The 24,454-nt window shown below is 35.7% G+C and overlaps 1 protein-coding gene across 1 annotated transcript in view; it reads left to right on the top strand.

Annotated features, from left to right (window-relative positions):
- HSPA4L (heat shock protein family A (Hsp70) member 4 like) overlaps positions 1-18,066 on the top strand; it is a 55,183-nt gene extending 37,117 nt beyond the window's left edge. Inside the window, exons 15-19 of the mRNA XM_003927717.4 lie at positions 2,010-2,135; positions 2,723-2,830; positions 5,870-5,989; positions 9,103-9,264; positions 11,027-18,066. Coding sequence (XP_003927766.1) covers positions 2,010-2,135; positions 2,723-2,830; positions 5,870-5,989; positions 9,103-9,264; positions 11,027-11,218 — 708 coding nt within the window. The 3' untranslated portion in view covers positions 11,219-18,066. The remainder of the gene's footprint in view (positions 1-2,009; positions 2,136-2,722; positions 2,831-5,869; positions 5,990-9,102; positions 9,265-11,026) is intronic.
- Positions 18,067-24,454: the final 6,388 nt, after the last annotated feature.

The raw sequence follows: 24,454 nt of genomic DNA, 5'->3' as shown, positions 1-24,454 counted from the left end.
CCCTAGGAAAAGACTTTGCTGAAACTGAGTCTTCCTTTTATTCTGTCTTTAACAGTAACATCCAGCAGACAACATACGGGGAAATACTAGCTCTTCCCCTCTTCTCCTGTGTTGTCCTTAAAGATTATATCTCTATTCAAAATGTTTTCTCACATCCATTAAATATTTTTTTTTTAAAAAATCTGGGTCATTCTTGACATTTTCTTACATGTTCTTTTCTGTTTACATGTTTTAAGTTACAGTATCTGGATGAAACAAGTTTGGTTTTTTTTTGTTGTTGTTGTTGTTTTTACCAGTAGCTGCATAAGAAGTAATTTATATTTTTTTAAGTTTACATTTAAGTGGTAGTTCCTAATTTTTACAAATTTGGCTGGCATTTAAAGGTCAGTCTTCTTTGAAGTGTCTCATACATATAAACATACAATTTGCTGTGTGTTTATTGTATCAAGAGATTTTGGCTTTACAATGGTTGCTTTTGTAGTACCTATCTATATCATCTATAAAGGCTGCATTTTATGTGAAGCAGGCATTCCTGGAGATTCTGAATAACTCAGAATTTGTATGTCTTGAGAAAAACTTTAGCAAAGGAATGAATTGTAGGGAAGCACAGTTATGGCAAATTTTGTATATAAAATGAGACTTTGTCTTAACTTTTGAATGTCTCATTTATTTTCAATTCACAAATGTGAATGCATTGTAGTTTATAAAGGGATTCTTAAGTTTACATGTGTTTTTATTAAAGTGAAAATTTTGCTAAAGTATTAGAATCTTTAGGTTATTTCTTTGCTTTTGATCATCATAAACTAACATCTATAAATACTCTTATATCATATTTTTACCCTCAAACCTATGAAGTGTAGGTTCTGTTAGAGAACTACATTTTACAGGTGAGGAAACTGAGACATAAGTAGACTAAATCACCAAGGATCAGAGAATACCCCCTCCAAGGCTTCTATTCAGTACTGGTTATGTGTCAAGCATAGAACTAAATATTTTATATGAATTCTCTCAACCTTATTAGCAGCCCTATGAGTTAGATGGAATTATGCTGTCTGTTTTAGGATAAGAAAACTTATGTTTAGATTATTTTCCTGCTATCTCAAGCTAGTAAATAGGGAACTTAGGATTCTAAGCCGAGTATGTAAAATGACAGTAGGCTATGTTTTGTTTTGTTTTTTAACAGCTTTATTGAGATACATTTACATATCATAATTAACCCATTTAAAGTATACAATTCAATGCTTTTCAGTATACTACATTAATTTTTTTATATGAAATTTGCTATTGTAACTATTTTTAAGTGTTTAATTCAGTAGCTTTAATTACATTCACAGTATTGTGCCTCTATCACCACTATCTTTATTTTCAAAACAATTCCATCATCCCAAACATAAACTCTATAACTTACCTTCCTCCCTTCTTCCAGTCTCCTAGTTTGTCTTTATGAATTGCCTGTTTATCAGTAGATTAGAATCATGTTAAGTGGGATTATACAATGATTGTCCTTTTGTATCTGGTTTATTTTACTTGGCATAGCGACTTCAATGTTCACCCTTGTTTCAGCACATACCATTACTTCATTTCTTCTTATAACTAAATAAAATACTACATTGTGTTTATCTATTTTTTTATTCATCTATTAGTGCAGACTTAGGTTGTTTTAACTTTTTGGCTATTGTAAGTAATGCTGCAGTGAACGTTGACATACAAATATCTGTTCAAGTCCCTGCTTTCAGTTTCTTTGTGTTTATATCTAGGAGTAAAATTGAAATTCTGTGTTTAGCACTTTGAGGGACAGCCAAAAGGTTTTCCATAGTTGCTGCAGCATTTTACATGCCTACCAGCAGTGTACGAGGGTTTTGTACGAGGGTTTCACTTTCTCAACATCCTCATGAATACTTTATTATAATCATCCTAGTGAGTGTTGAAATAGTATCTTACTGTGGTTTTGATTTGTTATTTCCCTAATTCATGTTCTTATGGCAACTAATCTGAGGCTTTTTGAATAGGGGAAGATGATTATGCAAGATAAGTTAGAGAAAGAAAGAAATGATGCTAAGAATGCTGTTGAAGAATATGTGTATGATTTGAGAGACAGGCTGGGCACTGTCTATGAAAAATTCATCACTCCAGAAGTAAGTCTGAATTCTGTAATTTTTTGTGAGAACTGTTTACATGTTTACTTGAGAATGCTAGTACAAATTATGTAAATAAATATACTATATTTTGTTATTGTTGCCAATCTTGGGGCCCACATGGGGAAGGCTCTTAGTTACTTTACAAGTTGCAGAAGTATAGTGAAAAACACATTTTTTAATAAGTTAGAAAATTTTGAAATTTGATGTTTTATGCTTGAAAAACATCCCATCCTTCCTGATTTTTAATTACTGTTATTTATTTGAGACAGCGTCTGGCTATGTCGCCCCAAGCTGGAGTGCAGTGGCTCGATTTCAGCTCACTGCAACCTCTACTTCCCGGGCTCAAGCAATCCTGTCTCACCTTACTCTCACAAGTAGATGGGAATATAGGCATGTGCCGTCATGCCTGACTAATTTTTTAATTTGATATAGAAATGTGATTTTGCCACGTTGCCCAGGCTGGTTTCTAAAATTCCCGGCTGAACTATTGGGATTACAGACATTAGGCACTGCACTGGGCCCAATGATGACTTCTATTTCTAAGGAAAGCATTTTTAATTAGTGTCTTTCAAATATATTACTAGGACTTGAATAAACTGTCTACAATGTTGGAAGACACAGAAAATTGGCTTTATGAAGAAGGAGAGGACCAACCTAAACAAGTTTATGTGGATAAGCTTCAAGAACTAAAGGTACATTTTTTTAAGTCCATGTTAGTATAAAACACTATTTTTTTCTAAAAAGTAAGGTGTAAGAGTACTGTGTATGTTCTATTAATTTTTTAATTGCAGGGAAAATTGTATATATTTATGGTGTATGACATCATGTTTTGATTATGCACACATTGTGGAATGGCTGAGTCAAGCTATTTAACAAATGCATTACCTCATATACTTTTCTTGCTTTGGGAGGGAGAACACGTAAAATCTACTCTCTCAAGCAGTTTTCAGATATACAGCATACTGTTACGTATATATGGTAACTCTGGTTACCATGATGTACAATAGATCTCTTGGACATTTTCCACTTGTCTAACGGAAATTTTGTGTCCTTTGACCAGTAGCTCTCCATCATACCATCCCCTGGTAACCACCAATTCTACTATCTGCTTCTATGAGTTTACCTTTTATAGATTCGATCTTTGAGATCATGCAGTATTTGTCTTTCTGTGCCTGGCATATGTCAGTTAGCATAATGACTTGTCAGATTCATCTAAGTTGTCTCAAATGACAGGATTTACTTCTTTTTAAGGCTGAATAGTATTCATTCCATTGTATATGCATACTACATTTTCATTATCCATCATTTCATTGATGGACACTTAAATTGATTCTGTATTTTTATTGATTCTGCATTTTGGCTATTGTGAATAATGCTGCAGTGAACATGGAGTGCAGATATCTTTTTGGCATACTGATTTTATTTTCTTTGGATATACACCCAGTAGTGAGATTACTGGATCTGTATGTTTTTAGTGAGTATGTGAAAAATTTCTAAATCAGAAATGTATAAGAGGAAATGTTCTAATTTTAAAAGCATTTTGAGAGGTGAGCAGTGCTACATAATTGAAATCAGATAATGTGTAGTCATTTAGTCTATCATGATACTCAAATATTAATGTTGATCGGATGATCAGTGTTACATTTACACAAGCTGTGTATTACTGGCATGTCTTTAAGAAGTGATAAGTATATCATCTTGACCCTTAAATTAAAGGAGTCACCCTCTTTCCCTGTTCCTCTCACTCTTAACTGTCTCATGTGGGGAAGTAATAAATACCACACTGCCCAATTGTATTTTCATAGTGTAACTCATGGGGACACCTGACCAGCCAAGAACTTAAAAAATAATGCCACTGCTCTTGAATTTGAATGTCCTTTCACAAATAAGGAAATTTAGCCACAAAATCTTATTTAGGTCAGGGGTGTTATTTTAGGGAAAGACCACTATTGACTCCTTTCTCCATACTTGCTACCAAATCTGGAAAAAATAACTTAAAGATTAAGTTTATATGGGAAGGATGAAGGAAATTTACAGTCATTCCTTAGTATAGATCATAGCAGTTCTTTAATGTGCATATGAATTACCTGGGTGCTTATTGAAATGCAATAGATACAAGGTGGGCCCACTTTTAACGAGCTTCCAAGTGATGCTGATGCTGCTGGTCCCTGAACCATTCTTTGAGTAGCAAGGGATTACACAGATGCTAAATGATGACATTAACAAGGATTTTTAGAATATGAGAAAAGATGGCCCTTTACAACTTGGGACAGGCATGAGGGTGGGGGAAAGTATGCAAAAGAAGTTACTCAACTTAAAAGAAGTTAGTATTGTGCAAAAAATTACCTTCATCCTAACAAATTACTTCCAAAGAAAATAATTAGAAAACAACTAGAAAACCTAAGTTTATGATGGCAAAAGTAGGCTTTACCATATCTTCTTGGTGGTTTTTAATCCCTATCTCCCTAAAAGAAACACAAGCCAAGCAGCTGAGGCCAGTAGAAATAACTGAAAATCCCAGCAGTTCCTATCATGGATTCTTCTGCTTCAATTATATAAGTAGCCATAGAAATAAATGTTACAGAAGTTTTCACAAGTTTTAATTTTTCTATTTTTAAGATGGCATTTAAAAATTTAAAATGGTGGCTGGGAGCAGTGAATCACACCTGTAATGTCAGCACTTTGAGAGGCCGAGGCAGGAGAATCACTTGAAGCCAGGAGTTCAAGACCAGCCTGAGCAACAAAACAAGACCCTATCTCTAAAAAAAAATAAATTAGCCATGCACACTGGTATGGTCTTATAGTTCCAGATAGGGGGCTGAGGCAGGAGCATCACTTGAGCCCAGGAGTTTGAGGCTGCAGTAAGCTATGGTCACGCCACTGCACTTCAGCTTGGGTGACAGAGTAGGACCCTGTCTTGATATAAAAAGAAAATTCAGTGCTTGCTTCCCTTTCAAAAAGATTTAATCTATAAAAAGTATGATAGTTTTGACAAATGTACCCTAAGATGCTAACATTAGAGGAAAGCAAAGCATGGAGAAGTATCTGGTGCTTGCTATCTGTATAATTTCCTTTTAACTCTTCTGTAAATCTGAAATTTTTCTAAAATAAGCTGATTTTTGTTTAAGTATATAAAGAATTAAAAAGAAAATAGTTATTTTATCCTTCTAATATACTCCCCTTCCCAAAACTACAGAGTCTGTTTTAACATTTAGAAACTCCTTAATCCAAGACGGGGGAAAAGCTGAGTTTACTACAATACACATTTTACTGATTAAATATAAATAAAATTTAGTTGACAGTAATTATCAGTCCCAGTAATTATGTTGTACATAGAGGATTATATTATGATTTTGAGTATTTAAAACCAAGTTTCAAATCTACAAATTCTGCAAGCAGTATAGCTTTTAAAGTTTTCTTATTTTAATAGTTCTATAAAGTTTTAACAACAGGCTTCTAAGGAATTAAAGTTTTGATTGAGACTTTGTATTTGAGAAGCTAAGAAGTAATCTTAATGAGTGAGAAAAAGAGATAAGGTGTGAGGAGGGCATTCTTATATAGGATTGAGAAAGTAACTACTGGAACTCGCTTCCATATAGGAAAATAAGAGGGGATATATTTTATCTAGCCATCTTTTCTTCCTATTTATCATTCTATAAGGGCCCAATAAAAGTTTTCTGTTAAAACTCAAATAATAATTGTTCTTCTTTAAAAATTTCTTATGTTAACAGAAATATGGCCAGCCTATTCAAATGAAGTACATGGAGCATGAAGAGAGACCAAAAGCCTTAAATGACTTGGGAAAAAAGATTCAACTTGTCATGAAAGTGATAGAAGCTTATAGAAACAAGGTATTGAATTCATAAAACCGGTTGGTGATGATGGCATTTGGATGGTACATAGAACGGGGTAAATCTAAAAGTTCTCAGCTATAAAGCTAAGAATTTGATAGCAGTTGTAGCTATCAAATTCGAGAGACTTTGTGTACCAAATTTAAAGCTCATTTTTTTATTGAAGAATTTCACTTAAGGATTCTGATGCATTTGAAATACAGTGAAGGTATATAGCTTTCATCTTTTAGAATTTCCTGAAACTACATTATAAAATAATGCAGTGACCAGATCTATTGTGATCTTCATAGAGATTTCATTTTTATATTTTTCATCTAGTGAAAAAGAGGTCCTCTTTGACCTTTTTTTATTAAGCACCTCTTTGAGACCAGACTCTGGTAGCCTTTATTTTGTTTCTTGGCTTATTTTTCTTTTAGTTGCTTTTGTCTTCCAGTCCATTAGTCATCCATAATCTCCTTTACACTTTATTCTTTTATATAAATCTATATAACCTTAATCTTCCCACTGTCTTTAAGCCTCATATCTCCATTTAGATATAACAGTAAAATTTGAGAAAATGTTTACTGTTTTGTTTCCTCTAAATCAGGAGTTAGCAGACTTTTTAAGACAAACAATATTTTAGGCTTCAGCTATTCATATCTGCTGTTGTAGCACAGAAGTACCATAGACAATATGCAAACGAATGGGCATGGCTGTGTTCCCAAAAACTTTATGTAAAAAATCATAAGCAGTGGTCGAATTTGGCCGATGGGACAAGTTTTTTGATCCCTACTCTAAGCAGATATTCACTGTAATCCCCAGTTTTTGTCTATGATATTAAACATGCATTAGTAGGCAGGAGAGACCAGCACCAGAAATATTCAAGCATGTCAAAATAGCTTACATTTATCAAGCATGTCATGAATTTTAAGTACTTTATGTAGATTGTCTCACAAGGATATATCCTATACAAAGTTAATGCTATTATCTTTATTTTACATCTGAGAAAACTAAAATGCTTAACAGTTTATTGAAGTTTCCCCAAGTAGTTAATGACAATCAACATTCAAACCTAACCATCAATATACAAATTCTCAGCAACCACATTGCTTTTCACTACACATAATGGAAAAGGGTTACTTATTTTAGAAATAGATTTTTGAGTTTTGTGAAACAAAAACTGCAGTCCAGCAAACCTAAAGGAAAAATTCAGATATTGATTATAAATATATCTGCTAAAATCAGTGTTCAGATTGTTCTTATAGGCACAGATGGAATGTAAGGATAATGAAAAAGAAAGAAGGAAGAGTAGTCCAATGGAAACACCAAGAATATCTTAAATCTGGTATAATTACTAGTGGCACAGCATTCCCCAGTCTTTAGCTATCTTCTTCAGTATGCAGGTTTTATTCCACACAAGGCAAGACTTCACTTCTGCTCAAACATTTGAGTTTTTATTATATTCTAGGCTATTTTCTAGATGACTGAACTATAGTGTCAACTTGTTTTTAATATGCTTCAATAGTGAAAGGTGGACAATAAATTACTGTAAAGTATGTCAGATAGAAGCTGCAGAAAAAGTAAAGGACTGCCAGAGATGGAAGAGGTTTCTCAGAAGGGCATACTAATAAGGTGATAGAGATGTTAGGAGAGAAATGAAGAAGTGAAAACTCAAAGATGTGTGATAACTGGAAGGGAAATGCTCTAGACAAAGGGAATAGCAGTTGCAAAACACCAAGAGGAGGACATGTTAGAGGAACAGCAAGGTCAATGTGGTTGAAAACAAGGGGTAGCAGTTGCCAGATCATAAATGGGCCTAGTTGGCCCTTGTAAAAGTTTGGGTTTTACTCTGAGATGGAAAGTTGTTGGAGGTTTTTGAGCACAGGAGTAGTAACATTTGTTTTTTTTGTTGTTGTTGTTTTAAGGATCTGGAGGCAGAGATGGATTAAGACATTATTAGAATAATACAAGCAAGAAATGATGGAGGCTTGACCCCAGATGGTAGGGTTGGGAAGCCAAGAAGTAGTTAGATTTTTGCATTCATTTTGAAGGTAGAAGCTTTTAATATTTCCTGATAGATTTGATGTAAATATATCTGAAAAAAGTTGAAAATGCCTCCCAAGGATTTTGAGCTGGAAGAATGAAGTTTCCATTTGCTGAGATGAGGAAAACTGGGAAGAGCAGGTGGGGACATAATGAGGTGTTTGAAACATAAGCATTTCAAACTTTACAAATAGAAAAGTCAGAGTTGGATACAGAGCTGAGAGTTAAGGGAAGAGGTTCAGGCTAGAGATTTTTTTAAAGCATGTGGGTAGACACGAATGAGGATAAACTGGCAAAAGAATCTTAAGAAGTGATCTGTGACATAGGAAGAAATTCAAGAAAATGTGTCGGCCTAGAAACTGAGTCAGCTGATGGATGCATAATTTGTAATCATACAAGCAGAAAGAGGACTTGGGTATCTGAGGAAGCTTGATAGTTTTTTTGGTTTGGATTTTTTTTGTTGTTCATATATATATATATACACACACACATATGGTTTTAAAAAGGGCATCACCATCCTCCCACGTCTTTGACTTTGGAGTATTCTTAAATTCTCTCTCTTCTGTGTCTAATCTGTAATCCATCAGGAGATCTTCTTTCTCTGTTACATTGCCATTTCTTTCTGATTCTATCGCTACTAATCTAAATCACAGCTACTTAGTTGTATTACATGTGACAGCTGCAGTATCTCTTTTTCAGAAAGAATTTTGTCATTTTTCTAGTCAAGAATTTAGCATACTTTTCTGTTGTATATTCATAATTTTGTGTCTAGTTTGTTATATGCCTTGTTCACTTTATTTCTCCTTTATAAATTCTATCTCATTGCAACTTCTTTCTTGGCTAAGTGCTTTCTCTCCGAGTATTCTTTCCCAACCTGATTTCTTCAGTAGAGGCTTTTTTTTAAAACTCACACTGATTTTATCTTTTATCCCATTTTCTTCAGTTCTGTGTTATTTTTATGTGGTCTCTTCAGATGAGTACATTTGAGGTATACAGTCAATAAGAGTCTAAATTTTTTAAGTAAAAATTACTAATAAACTAGTGCTAGCTGAAAAATGATTACACTAAGTTAAGGCTTTTTTAAAAAATAGGATGAAAGATATGATCATTTGGATCCTGCTGAAATGGAAAAGGTTGAAAAATACATCAATGAGGCCATGAGTTGGCTGAACAGTAAGATGAATGCACAGAACAAACTAAGTCTCACTCAAGAGCCTGTGGTAAAAGTTTCAGAAATAGTTGCAAAGTCAAAGGTAAGAAGTTTACGAAATTGCCTAAAATTGGTTTCAAGGACTAAAAGTTTTTAATGAGAGCCATGCTTTGGAAAATAATCAACTTGCAGAAGAACTTGAACAGAAATTTTAAGCTAATTTTTCATTTTGTTTTAAAAAATTTAGGATATTAGGGATGAGGTATCATCTCTGTTTGTCATACAAGGCTGTTTTTTAAACTTTAAGAGTAATATAGAATGAAATAAAGCAATGTGACAACTTCTGATTGTTAAATATTTCAGACTTACAGGTTAGATGAGACCTCTCTTCATTACAAAATTTTTCAGTCTAAGTCTGTCTTTGACTTAATTTGAAATGTATAAACTTCCATGGTAAAATCTTATTCTGAGATAAAGTTTTCAATTTAAAAAACACTTGCTAATGAAAATGTTGGCCAGGCCTGTTGGCTTATGTCTGTAATCCCAGCTCTTTGTGGGGTCTGAGGCAGGTGGCTTGCTTGAACTCAGGAGTTTGAGCCTGAGCAACATGGCAAAACCCCGCCTCTACAAAAAGTACAAAAATTAGCTGGGCGTGGCAGCGCACATCTGTAGTCCTAGCTACTCAGGAAGCTGAGGCAGGAGAATCCCTTAAGCCCCGGAATTTGAGGCAGCAGTGAGCTGCAGTCGTGCCACTCCACTCCATCGACAAAGCAAGACCCTGTCTGTTTGCAGGGGGAAAAAAAAGCAATCTAATTACCTATCAATAGGAAACTAGATCAATAAATTGATGCATCATTACAACACTATGTAGCCATTAAATACAGCATTTTACATGTATCTGTTTAGGTGTACTCATAGATTTGTTTATATGTGTATGCCTGAACATACATCTAGAAAGATATCCACCAAAAGGTTAATACTGTTAATTTGTAGGAGATGGAATTTCAGGGAATTTTAAAAATATCATTGAGTATATTTTGGGGTATGTGATTTTTTTTTCTTTTTTTTAGTTAGTGCAAGTTATTTTTATAATGAAATAATAAAAATAATTGTTCTGAGAAAGTTTCAAAGAAGCTATAATATATATTTTACCCCAATGAGATGAGATGCAGAGTGTGACGAGCAATTTGCCACAAAAACATTCCCCCTAGGATGTTAATTCCTGTATTTCCATCCCTACCTCAATCTTTGTGACACTGATCCTCAAAGGTTTTTAAATTTGATTAGTGTTTGTATACTGTTCTTCTATTTGCATGTAAAAAGCAAGGAAATAGAGCATTGTTTCATTTAAGTTACTAAGTTGCAATTTATTTTCATGGCACTTTTTCCTTCAACAGAAGAGGCTACTCAGCTATTTACAAAAAAAATAAAGTTGCTTGTGTATGTATTTGTATGATTCCGTTTATTAGAATTGTTTTTATGTAAATGTTGAAAATTTTCAATTTATGAAATAGGTGTTATTTGATGTAATTCTCATAGCAAAGCTCTAGACATAATTTAAAATAAGAATTAAAAATTATTTCCACCAAAGTAAACTGTATTTAAATTGTAAAGAAACAAGTTTTAGATAGGTTAAGTACAAAAAATTGATTCAATAATTTTTGACTGCCACAGACATGTACTAACAGAGAAGGTAAATCTTTCATGAGGCATTTGAAGAAAACAGTTGACTATCTAGCTGAGCTAACACAAATTCAGAAATGTGGAAGTATGTGGAAATTTAGAAAGTTAATGTGGTGGTTAGAAAGTTAATGGTAACTTGTTCTGTAATCTTTTTAATATGATCAATTTCTTTATGTCTTTAGGAACTGGATAATTTCTGTAACCCCATCATTTACAAGCCCAAACCAAAAGTAGAAGTTCCTGAAAACAAAGCAAATGCTAATAGTGAACACAATGGCCCAATGGATGGACAGAGTGGAACTGAAACTAAGTCAGATTCAGCAAAAGACAGCTCACAGCATACCAAATCCTCTGGAGAGATGGAAGTGGACTAAGTCTTAATTTTACCTTCACATAATTCAAACAGTGCAAGTAACCACTGGATCCATCTTTTACATCTGGTACACACAACAGATGTTCAGTTGTTCTTAACTACTTTTTGTCATTTGTTTTTTTGGAGTAGTTTTGAAGTGTTTTACATTGAGTACACTTCTGTTCATTTCCATTGCTGCTTATATGAAGCTTTAGCCGAATTAGATTTATAAGACAATTTAAGCTTTCTGGATACATGTTACTTCAAACATGTAGGATTAATACATAGTTGGCAACAGTCTACCTTATTTAAAGCTTCTACTGGGATAAACCTCAATTCCTATATTCAGGAAAAGATACTTTATTGCACTATTGTTGCAGAAGCATAGATTTAATTGCATCTTTATTTTGAAAAACAAATGGAAATTAATGGGATTTAAAGCCCGGGAGGCACTGACCTTTTTCTAGTTATTGTATTGTTGCAATTTAAGTATTAAATAGGTTTCTCAACAAATTAGTCCATCTCATTGATGTACCACAGAACTCCAAAGCTTTGCTGTCATCACATAAATGAACTAAATCACATATTGAAAGGGAACACACCCAATTTTATGTTAAGGTGACACCAGCAGTTTTCTTCTTTTATTAGTAATATGGATTGATGTTTTCTCCGAGTAACTCATTGTCTTTTTCACTTGAAATTTTTGATCTTGTCCTGAAGACTAGCTGCTGCTAAAAACAATGCTAGCCTAAAGATATAGGAGTCTCTTTGACAAAATGACCTTCATGTTAAGGGGAAATGCTGTTTATCTACTCAGACATGCATCTATGATGTTCATAGTCTTGTTTCAGTTATAATAGTTGTCTTGTTTTTTTTCTTAATTTTGTTTATATATACCTTAACACAGGGTAAGGAGAAGTGGCACAGTGTATTGCATTATATACATTTATCATTGATTTACCTAATGTTACATTGTAGATAAACACTATTAAGTGGTAATACTTGAAAAGGAGCACTTATACAATAAGTCTTAAGAAATAATGTTTGTAATAAACTTAACTATGTTACATATCAACAGGCAAAAATATAGAATGTTACATAGTGTTATGTGATTAAATTATAGTTCTTGCTGTTACATTACCTTTTGAAACCTTGACTCCAGATTTGGTGCTTCTTAAACAAATTAAATGGGAAAAGGGATAGTAAACTTAAGGTGTATTTCAAGGACTTAATCTGTGCTTCATCACCAACTTGTCCACATTGTTAATTTCTGTCCAGAGACCTGAAACTATTTAAGTATGGGAACAGACTGAAACAGATATTTCAACCTACAAGAGAGGGAAGCATAGACAAGTATATGAGCCCTATGTCCTTAATGCCAATAAACTAGATTGACCTAGGTTAAAATTTCAATAGGCTCATTTTCTCCCAAAGCAAAACCTTTGTTAGAAACAATTGAGTTAAGATAGTATCTTTAGGGATAGTCATTTCTCACAACTAGTTCTCTAGGAGAGACTTTGTTTCTACAATGTAGCCTGCACTTAATGCCTGCACTTAATGGAGAGTACGGAGTAGTGCATTTTGCAGGGAGTTTTATTTAGTCTTTTGAAGAGAGGAACCTCTTTTTTGCATTAAAAAATCATATAAACAATATATTTTTAGACTCTTCTAATCTTTAAACTTTGTTAATTCTTTTAAAATGAAATCGTTATATCCAATAGTTGATGATATACAATTTTAAAAAACATAGATGCTTATTTTTATGTTGAATGTATAGATTCATTTCAGGGAAAGCATGAAGATAATGAAATCAAATATATAACAATACAAGTAGGGACTTTAGAGCATTTGAGTTAAAACATCCACTGCCTTGGTTAGGAACTATGCCTCAAACTTCCTGGGAATAAATATGGGAACAACTTTTCTGTTAATACATCTAAATGTTCTAGTATATCCTGACATTTTCCATTGTCACTTTCAGCTTTGTGTTTTAGTGAGATAGTACCACTAATTTTTGTAATTATATAACATTTCATTTAATAACTTAAATACATCCAAATATATATATACTTTTTCTACCCACTTATTCAACTTAAAAGATAATTTAAAAAGTGATTTAGCCTTATAATGTAGTTATTTACTGAATTCGTATGTTCTCTTTAATACAGATTTGGGTAGACAGACTCAGTCCAATTTTAATCTGCATTAAAATGCGCAATGCTAGACAAAGATTGTTTTCAAAATAAAAAGCTATGATTTCAGAAGTTATTTTAAAAGATGCATAGTAAAACTGTTTTCCTATGGTAAACAAGAATTAAGTTTGTAGGGAGTATTTGGCATGACTAATATAAATTAGTATACTTTGACTCTATGGAAGAGTATAAATTACTTGTGGTTTTAGAAATCAACTCTTGATAGCCAGTTATACTGTGATTTAAAAAACAATTGTTAAATAGTATAACAGAAGTTTGTGATGTTTTAATTAATTCCTTAGCAGTAATGTAAAATTAGGTTTTGGCCGGGTGCCATGGCTCATGCCTGTAATCCTAGCACTTTGGGAGGCCAAGGCAGGCAGATCACCTGAGGTCAGGAGTTTGAGACCAGTCTGGCCAACATGGTGAAACCCCATCTCTACTAAAAATACAAAACATAGCCAGGCATGGTGGCATGTGCCTATAATTTTAGCTACCCTGGAGGCTGAAGCAGGACAATTATTGAAACCTGGGAGGCAGGCTGCTGTTAAACAAGATTGCACCACTGCACTTCAGCTTGGGTGACAGAGCAAGACTCTGTCTAAAAAAAAAAAATTAAGTTTTACAGAAAACTAAAACACAGCAAAGAATTTGGCTATTGAAATAATTGATAAACCCTATTTTGAAAAAGATAACAAGGCTGGGCGCAGTGATTCACATCTGTAATCCTAGCACTTGGGAGGCTGAGGTGGGAGGATCAATTGAACCCAGGAGTTCAAGACCAGCCTGGGCGACATAGTGAGATACTGTCTCTACAAAGAAATCAATAATTAGCCAGGCATGGTGCTGCACACCTGTAGTCCCAGCTATTCAGGAGACTGAGGTGGGAGGATCAGCTAAGCCTGGGAGATCAAGGCTGCAAAGAGCCATGATCATACCACTGCACTCTAACCAGGGCAACAGAGTGAGGCCCTGTCTCAAATAAAAGGGTAACAAGACATTTACTAAAAGCTAAAGGAGAAAAAGATTTCTTAGACCTTTTTTAAGAAGGGGTATCAATTTTTAGTATATTTGTGATTAATTCTGTGACAGAGAAATCTTTAAAGAGAATTTTTAATGTCAGTGTGAAAGCACTTAATCCAAATTAGCCTGTTTTGAAAAATCCATGTTTATTAAAGGCAGTAGACATTTGAATACAATAATCAAATTAGCCGACTTCGGTTTAACCCTAAATACGTACAACCATTCATTCCTCCATTTTCATAAACTTGAAAAAAAATAAGCCTCTCCCATTAGGATTTTCTATTTTGTTGAAAATAGTTGGTATTTGGTAGTCCACAATAAAAGTCTTTGCATTAATTTTACAAATTTAGAAATGATTGTGACTGGTAAAATATAACTTTCTCAGTTTTTAGATGTATACCAAAAAAAAAATTTTTTTTTTTTTCTTATTTTGAGACAGAGTCTGGCTTTGTTGTCCAGGCTGGAATGCAGTGGTGTGATCTCAGCTCACTGCAACCTCCACCTCCTGAGTTCAAGAGATTTTCCTACCTCAGCCTCCTGAGTAGCTGGAACTACAGGTGCATGACACCATACCCGGCTAATTTTTGTATTTTTGGTAGAGACGGCATTTCGCTGTGTTAGCCAGGCTGGTCTTGAACTCCTGACCTCACATAATCCCACCTTAGCCTCCCAAAGTGCTAGGATTACAGGTGTGAGCCACTATACCCGACCAAAAATTACTGCTTTTAAAGTTAATCTTTGTGGTTAAACTTTTAAAGTACTGAATTATAAGCAGAATTTGGTTTTGTGATATATGATTGTATAAAGTGTTAATGAGAGGCATAGCTAATTGTACTGATACATCAATATACATTTAAAGTCTGGTGACACTGGTTAAATTGCCCTTGATGACTTCATGTAACATGGGAGGGATATGCTTATAAAGTTTAATTGTGGTATTACTCTCTTACTGCCTATAGTATGTTTCACAAAAATCAGTCCATTTAGCAAACTAATCTTTGTAAAGCAGTCAGTTTCAGAAGATACTTTTTAATCAAAGAAGTAGCAGGTTTAACATTACGGCTTTTGGCTTTTATCTAACATTTTATTTAAAGATTATAAAATAATTTTAGAAGCACATAATTTTTTTTGATAAAAAAGTAACAAAAATTTAATGCAGATGGAAGACTAAGGCTTTTAACCAAAACAAGCAAAAAGAAACTTAAGCTGTTTAACTATCACATCTCTAAAATGCATGAAAACAATAATGTTTTTTGTTTTGGGGTTTTTTGGTTTTTTTTAATTCAGAGTTTCTGTCACCCAGGCTGGAAGGTACAACCTCTGCTTACTGCAACCTCTGCCTCCTGAGCTCAAGCCTCAAGCTCCTGGCGCAGCCTCCCAAGTAGCTAGGATTACGGGTGCCCACCACCACACCCAGCTAATTTTTGTATTTTGGTAGGCAGGGTTTCACCATGTTGGCCAGGCTGGTTTTGAACTCCAGAACCCACCTCCACCTCCCAAAGTGCTGAGATAACAGGAATGAGCCACTGCACCTAGCCAATGTTCTTTTATATACTCATGTTTTCTAACAAAACAGCTTTGGGTTTATGATGCTGCCAGATGTCATTACAAAATTTTTTTTTCTAAATTCAAAGGTAATTAAACAATAAGAGGACACCTGGAATTTTCAGAACATTAAAAAGCAAACTATTTAGAAGAAAAGAAGAAAACTTAAATGTCTCTGGAAGTGATCAGTATAAGTGGGTAATGAGTCATATTTCTTATCCCTAAGGATACTACCAAAAGGAAAAGCAGGTTTGCTGTAAAACATTGCTAAATGAGCTCTCAAGTCAAAGAAACAAAGCTAATTGAAATAACATACATTTGCTTCACTCTCAGGCAAGTCAAAATCCACAACCGCAACAAAAAATTATTAGTATGCTCTTTGCTTTGGAATCTCTAATTTACTGTCATGCCCTAAGTCACAAGAAGATTATTAGGGAGATGTCACTGACACCTAAAAATTACCTAGCCTGTAAAGAGATTGGTGAAATTCATCATGTTTTAAATAGTTTAATTGCATTATACCATGTAAACTGTAAATGAAAATGATCTTAGTCTTCCTTTATCTCTTGTAGTTACCCACTTACCCATTTCTAGACTTTTAAATCACTATTTTTCTCAAGTATTTTTTATTTTGGATTATCCTTCAGGTATTTTTGTTCATGGCTTTTTAAAAACAGTTTCACTGACAGTCCCATCACTTGGATAATTTTATCACTTTTGTTTCCTTTTTAATACTTTTTCTGCCAGTTAAGGGTTTTTTGGCTTTAAATTTGTACTTGATAAGCCGTATTATTTGTGTAATTTAATAACATTCTGGAGTAGATTTTTTTGTATTCTGGCCTTGGAATACTTCTAATTCTGGACCAAAAGAGGTCAATTTTGTGAGTGTTGTCTATTAAGTCAATGACATCCCTCATTTTTAATCCAAATACCAATTTTTGACAGAATAACAAGGGTCAGAAATTCAAAATAGTTGTTAGACACCTTTGATTCTTTGCTACTCTCTGGTTATGTGCATGCGTTGTGCATTGTACATAACCTTCCTTTTTTAAGAGTTTGCTAAATTTTTCGCCTCTGGGGACTTATTTTTAAATGCTCATCTACCCAGAATGTAGATGTTAAAATGTAATTAGAGGCCTAGCACGGTGGCTTACGCCAGTATTCATAGCACTTTGGGAGGCCAAGGTGGGTGGATTGCCTGAGCTCAGGAGTCTGAGACCAGCCTGGGCAACATAGTGAAACCCCATCTCTACTAAAAATACAAATAATTAGCTGGGCATGGTGGTGCATGCCTGTAGTCCCAGCTACCCAGAAGGCTGAGGCAGGAGAATCGCTTGAACCCGGGAGGTGGAGGTTGCTGTAAACCAAAATCACCACACTACACTCCAACCTTGGGGGACAGAGTGAGACTGTCTCAAAAAAAAAAAATGTAATTAGAAATGGAAATTTAGGTAAATGAAGCTTTAAAGTGTTGTATTTTTTCCCTTAAAAAAACTTATGATTTAGTGTTTCGGAAAGAGACTCACATTAAAAGTGGTTTTTATATTTGGTGGGATGAAGCCATTGTTATTTCATACAACGCTACATACAAGCAGTTGTTTAATGAGGTTACTGATTGTTTAGTATTTGTAATATGGCGTCCAAATCATCTTTTAACCGTTATGAAAATAATTTGTATATGTAATGACTGACTCTAGTCATTATGAAAAATAACCTTTGGCAGTTTTTAGTTCCTACTTGTTAACAACTCCTCCTTTTTAAGAGGGGTGCTATATTTGATTTCTCAGTTTCCCACTCTTGTTTTCAATATACAGCAACCATTGCAATGCAGAAAATTGTAATCAAATGTGATGTTTCCATAAAAATAATTGAGATTCAAATGTAATAGACCCTTTAGTTTCAACGAGCAGACATGAGAATGGTTTATGATCCTAAGTTGGTAATATTCTAGGAATATATAATTGTCATACAGTTTTGGTTTATAAACATATTCATTAAAATGTTTACACATGGCATTATCAAAGCATATAAAATACTTTCTATGTATGTCATTTGCATCTTTATGCTAGTGAACAAAGTAGCAATAAATGCAGTTCATTTTTGGATGGCAGTACACATTGTTAACAATTGTGTAATTATGTCTACCTACTCACTGAACCATGAATTTTGCACACCTGAGGTTTTTCACCTGTTGAATTTTATTGATTTGATGATAGTCTGTGGACAAATCATCAAGTACATTTACAAAAATTTACTTTGCAATGAGGGTTTTTAAGTAAATTGGCAAATTTTTGAAACCTTCAGATACTATTGATTCTGAAAACTAAAATAGTACTTTATGTTGGAAATGTTTTTAGAGAAGAACTCAGGAATAAATGAATTTGAAGACTAGAAATTCTCCACAGGCAAAGGGAAGCTTCCTGTCCTAGTGATTATGATAATAGCTCCTCAGTTTGAGAATTGCTGTTACTGATTTAAAAAAAAAAAAAAAAAAGTATCAAATAGCTTAGCATGTTGGGATAAGAAGATGGTTGAGGTCCCCAGCATTTGATACTTAATTTTTTAGTTATTGGACAACTTGGGAAATTTGAAGGATTTGGATCCTCAATCCAGAAAGGTATTAAGCCTATGCACTTTAAACTTCCCAATGAAATGCAAATAAAGTCTAGAAGGATAATTAATCAGCAGTTCATTGCTATTTCACTAACTCCTGAGTTTGGGAGAATGAGAGAGGGTTTTGCTTTAAATCAAAACACTGTTTCTAGTGATTAATGAGGTAAGAGATGGTAACTATTTGTGTGTTAAGCAAAAATCAGGTTAAATATAGATATATAGGAAAGACGCAATGTGTATGTTAAAGGCAACAGGGAAGCAAGAAAAAAATCACAAAATAAGTAGGAACAAATACCACAAACTTGGCCAGTTTAGGGGAGGATTTAAGATGGCTGATTAGGAGCAGCTCAAGATTGCAGCTGTGAACAAAAGTGCAGAGTGGGAGTGGGTGCATTTACAGACGGGTTTTTACTGCCCATTGACCAGGAGATTCCCAGGCAGAGGAGCCCCACAGGTCACCAGCGCCACTGTTTTGGCCAGCACAGCAGGTCTCTAAACAAAATACATGGGTCTGGGCACCATTTTAGCTGGCAATGGGAGCTCTTAGGAGACAGAGTCATCCATTCAACTGATAAAAAGGGGACTGAAACGGAGCCAGGCCAGGAGATTCCTGGGCAAAATACCACGAATCTCCAGCGAGGCTGTTTCAGCTGGCGCAGTGGGTCGCCACATGAGAATCACACAGATCCCGGCACCTTTTCAACAGACAACTGGAACGCTTGGGAGACAGGGTTCTGCATTCAACTGATAAAAAGAGGACTGAAACGGGGCCAGGCCAGGAGAATCCCAGGCGAAAAAAGCGCCACGAATCTCTAGCTCAGCTGTTTCAGCCGGAACAAGGGTCACTGCTCGGGAAATCACACAGATCCGGGCACCTTTTCAACAGGCGACTGGAACGCCTGGGAGATAGAGTGGCTCGTTAAACTGAAAAAAGGGGGACTGAAACAGAGCCAGGCCAGGATATTCCCAGGCTAAAAAGCTCCACGAGTCTCCAGTGGCTGTTTCAGCCAGCCCAGCAGGTCTACACACAAGAAACACAAATCTGGGCACAGTTTCAACTGGTGACTGGGACGCCTGGGAGACAGAGTGGCCTGTTCAACTGAAATAAAAAGTGGGGTCTGAGGCACGGAGCCAGGTGATCAGGCTTAACTGGTCCCACCCCCACAAAAAGCAATCTGAAACACTCTGGATTGAGAGTTTCATAGCAAGCACAGCTGAACTCGGGACAGTCCAACTCTGGGAGACGGGGGAGCATCCGCCACTACTGAGGGATTCTGCCATTGCTGAGGCAGCCTGCCATTGCCAAGGCAGTCAGCCATTACAGAGAGATTCTGCCATTACAGAGATGGGCTGCTATGGCCAATGCAGTTCTAACTATACCCCTATAAACAAGACTGCAGGGAAGTTCATACAGCAGCTGGGTGGAGCCCACAGCAGCTCAGCAAAGCCTCTGCAGGCAGACTGTGACTAGGCTGCCTCCTTGCTGGGTAGGGCAGCCCTGAAAAATCACCTACAGCAGCACGGCAGAAACATAAACAAAGCCCTAACTCCCCTTGACAGAGGACGTGGGGAAAAAAAAGACACGAGTTCTGCTACAGCAGACTTTACTGTACCTGCCCAGCAGCTCTGAATGGAATGGAGCTCACAGCTCAGCCCTTGAGCTCCTATAAAGGAGAGACTGTCTCCTCAAGCAGCTCCCTGACCCCCATATATCCAAAGAGACACCTCATAAAGGACAGCTCAGACTGACTTCTGGCAGGTATCCTGGGAAAAAGCAAAAGAAACTGGCAGCAACCCTTACTGTTCTGCAGCTGCTCAGGGGATCCCCAGGCAAGCAGTGAACTCAACAACTACAAAGATGACAGGTAGATAAATCCACAAAGATGGGAAGAAACCAGTGCAAAAAGAATGAAAACACCCAAAACCAGAATGCCTCTTCTCCTCCAAGGGATCACAACTGCTTACCAGGAAGGGAACAAGGCTGGATGGAGAATGAGTCTGATGAATTGACAGAAACAGGCTTTAGAAGATGGGTAATAAGAAACTTCTCTGAGCTAAAAGGACATGTTCTAACGCAATGCAAAGAAACTAAGAACCTTGAAAACACGTTTGACGAAATGCTAACAAGAATAAACAAATTAGAGAGGAACATAAGTAAATTGATGGAACTGAAAAAAACAACACAAGAACTTCGTGAAGCATACACAAGTTTCAACACCTGAACTGACCAAGCAGAAGAAAAAATATCAGAGGTCAAAAATGAACTCAATGAAATAAAACGAGAAGGCAGGATTAGAGAAAAAATGTAAAAAGAAATGAACAAAGTCTCCAAGAAATATGGGATTATGTGAAAAGACCTAATCTGCGTTTAATAAGGGTACCTTAATGTGACAGAGAGAATGAATCCAAGCTGGAAAATACTATTCAGGATATTATCCAGGAAAACATCCCCAACCTAGCAAGGCAGGCCAATATTCAAGTCCAGAAAATACAGACAACACCACAAAGATATTCCTCAAGAATAGCAACCCCAAGGCACATAAATGCCAGGTTCACCAGGATTGAAATGAAGGAGAAAATGCTAAGGGCAGCCAGAGAGAAAGGTCAGGTTACCCACAAAGGGAAGCCCATCAGACTCACAAGGGATCATTCAGCAGAAACCCTACAAGCCAGAAGAGAGTGGGGGCGAATATTCAACATTCTTAAAGAAAAGAACTTTTAACACAGAATTTCATATCCAGCTAAACTAAGCTTCATAAGCAAAGGAGAAATAAAATCTATTGCGAACAAGCAATTATTCAGAGAAGTCACCACCACCAGGCCTGCTCCACAAGAGCTCCTGAAAGAGGCACTAAACGTATAAAGGAACAACCAGTACCAGCCACTCCAAAAACACACCAAATGGTAAAGAACATTGACACAACGAAGAAACTGCATCAACTAATGGGCAAAACAGCATCCAAATGGCAGGATCAAATTCACACATAACAATATTAATCCTAAATGTAAATGGGCTAAACACCCAAACGAAAAGACATAGACTGGCAAATTGGATAAAGAGTCAAGACCCATCAATGCACTGTATTCAGGAAACCCATCTCACATGCAAGGATACACAAAGGCTCAAAATAAAGGGATGGAGGAAGATTTGCCAAGCAAATAGAAAAAAAGAAAAAAAAAGCAAGAGTTGCAATTCTAGTCTCTGCTAAAATAGGCTTTAACAAAGATGAAGAGAGACAAAGAAGGACATTACATAATGGTAAAAGGATCAGTGCAATAAGAAGAGCTAACTATCCTAAATATACATGTACCCAATACAGGAGCACCCAGATACATAAAACAAGTTCTTAATGACTTACAAAGAGACTTAGACACCCACAAAATAATAGTGGGAGACTTTAACACCCCACTGTCAACATTAGACAGATCAATGAAACAGAAAATTAACAAGGATATCCAGGACTTGAAGTCAGATCTGGAAAAGGAAACCTAATAGACATTTAGAGTACTCTCCACCCCAAATCCCCAGAATACACATTCTTCTCAGCACCACATCATGCCTACTCTAAAATTGACCACGCAATTGAAAGCAAATCATGCCTCAACAAATGCAAAAGAACAGAAATCATAACAAACAGTCTCTCTGACCACAGTGCAATCAAGTTAGAACTCAGTATTCAGAAACTAACTCAGAACTGCACAGCTTCATGGAAACTGAACAACTGGCTCTTGAATGTTGACTGGATAAACAATGAAATGAAGGCAGAAATAGAGATCTTCTTTGAATCCAATGAGAATAAAGACACCACATACCAGAATCTCTGGGACACATTTAAAGCAGTGTCTAGAGGAAAATATATAGCAATAAACACCCACATGAGAAGCCAGGAAAGATCTAAAATTGACACCCTATCATCAAAATTGAAAGAGCTAAAGGAGCAAAATTAAAAAAAATCAAAATCTAGCAGAAGACAAGAAATAACTAACATCAGAGAGGAACTGAAGGAATAGAGACAAAAAAACACCCTTCAAAAAATCAATAAATCCAGGAGCTGATTTTTCAAAAAGATCAACAAAATAGACCACCGCCACATTAATAAAAAAATAAAAGAGAGAATAACCAAATAGATGCAACAAAAAACGATAAAGGGAATATCACCACAAATTCCACAGAAATTCAAACCATCATCAGATTATTACAAACAACTCTATGCACATAAACTAGTAAACATGGAAGAAATGAATTAATTCCTGGACACTTACCTCCTCACAAGCCTAAACCAGGAAGAAGTTGAAACACTGAATAGACCAATAACAAGGTCTGAAGTTGAGGGAGCAATTAAGAGCCTACCACCCAAAAAAAGCCCAGGTCCAGATGGGTTCACAGCCGAATTCTACCAGACATACAAAGAGGAGCTGGTACCATTCCTTCTGAAACTATTCCAAATAATCCAAAAAGAGGGAATCCTTCCCAAATCATTTTATGAGACCAACATCATCCTGATACCAAAACCCAGCAGAGACTCAAGAAGAAAAGAAAACTTCAAGCCAACATCCATGATGAATATAGATGCAAAAATCTGCAATAAAATACTGGCAAGCTGATTGCAACAGCACATCTAAAAGCTTATCCACCATGATCAATTAGACTTCATCCCAGGGATGCAAGGCTGGTTCAATAAACGCAAGTCTATAGACATAATTCACCATATAAACAGAACCAAAGACAAAAACCACATGATTATCTCAATTGATGCAGATAAGACCTTTGACAAATTTCAACAGCCCTTTATGCTAAAAACCCTCAATAAACTAAATATTGAAGGAACGTATCTCAAAATAATAAAAGCTATCTATGACAAACCAACAGCCCATATCATACTGAATGGGCAAAAACTGGAAGCATTCCCTTTGAAATCTGGCACTAGACAAGGATACCCTCTCTCAACACTCCTATTCAATATAGTACTGGAAGTTCTAACCAGAGCAATCAGGCAAGAAAAAGAAGTAAAGGGTATTCAAATAGGAAAGGAGGATGTCAAATTGTTTCTATTTGCAGATGACATGATTGTATATCTAGAAGGCCCCATTGTCTCAGCTCAAAATCTCCTGAAACTGATAAGCAACTTCAGCAAAGTCTCAGGTTACAAAATCAATGTGCAAAAATCATAAGCATTCCTATATACCAATAAAAGACTCAATGAGAGCCAAATCAAGAATGAACGGCCATTCACAATTGCTACAAAGACAAGAAAATACCTAAGAATACAACTAACAAGGAATGTAAAGGACCTCTTCAAGGAGAATGACAAACCTCACCTCAATGAAATAAAGGAGGACACAAACAGATGGAGAAACATTCCATGTTCATGGTTAGGAAGAATCAATATCGGAAAAATGGTCATACTGCCCAAAGTAACTTACAGATTCAACGCTATTTCCATCAAGCTACCAATGACCTTTGTCACAGAACTGGAAAAAAAAACACCTTAAACGTCATATGCAATCAAAAGAGAGCCCGCATAGCCAAGTCAATTCTAAGCAACAACAACAAAGCTGGAGGCATCACACTACCTGACTTCAAACTATACTACAAGGCCACAGTAATCAAAACCACATGGCACTGGTACCAAAACAGATACATAGACCAATGGAACAGAACAGAGGCCTTGGAGGTAACACAACATGATCTGACAAAAACAAGCAATGGGGAAAGGATTCCCTCTTTAATAAATGGTGTTGGGGAAACTGGCTAGCCATGTGCAGAAAGCAGAAACTGGATTCCTTCCTGACATCTTACACTATAAATTAAAGACTTAAACATAAGACCTAACACCATAAAAACCCTAGAAGAAAATCTAGGCAAAATGATTCAGGACATAGGC

The sequence above is a fragment of the Saimiri boliviensis genome, chromosome 3 (genome assembly GCF_048565385.1).
Source record: "Saimiri boliviensis isolate mSaiBol1 chromosome 3, mSaiBol1.pri, whole genome shotgun sequence".
In the NCBI taxonomy this organism is placed as follows: domain Eukaryota; kingdom Metazoa; phylum Chordata; class Mammalia; order Primates; family Cebidae; genus Saimiri; species Saimiri boliviensis.
This window is presented reverse-complemented; position numbering and strand designations above follow the sequence as displayed.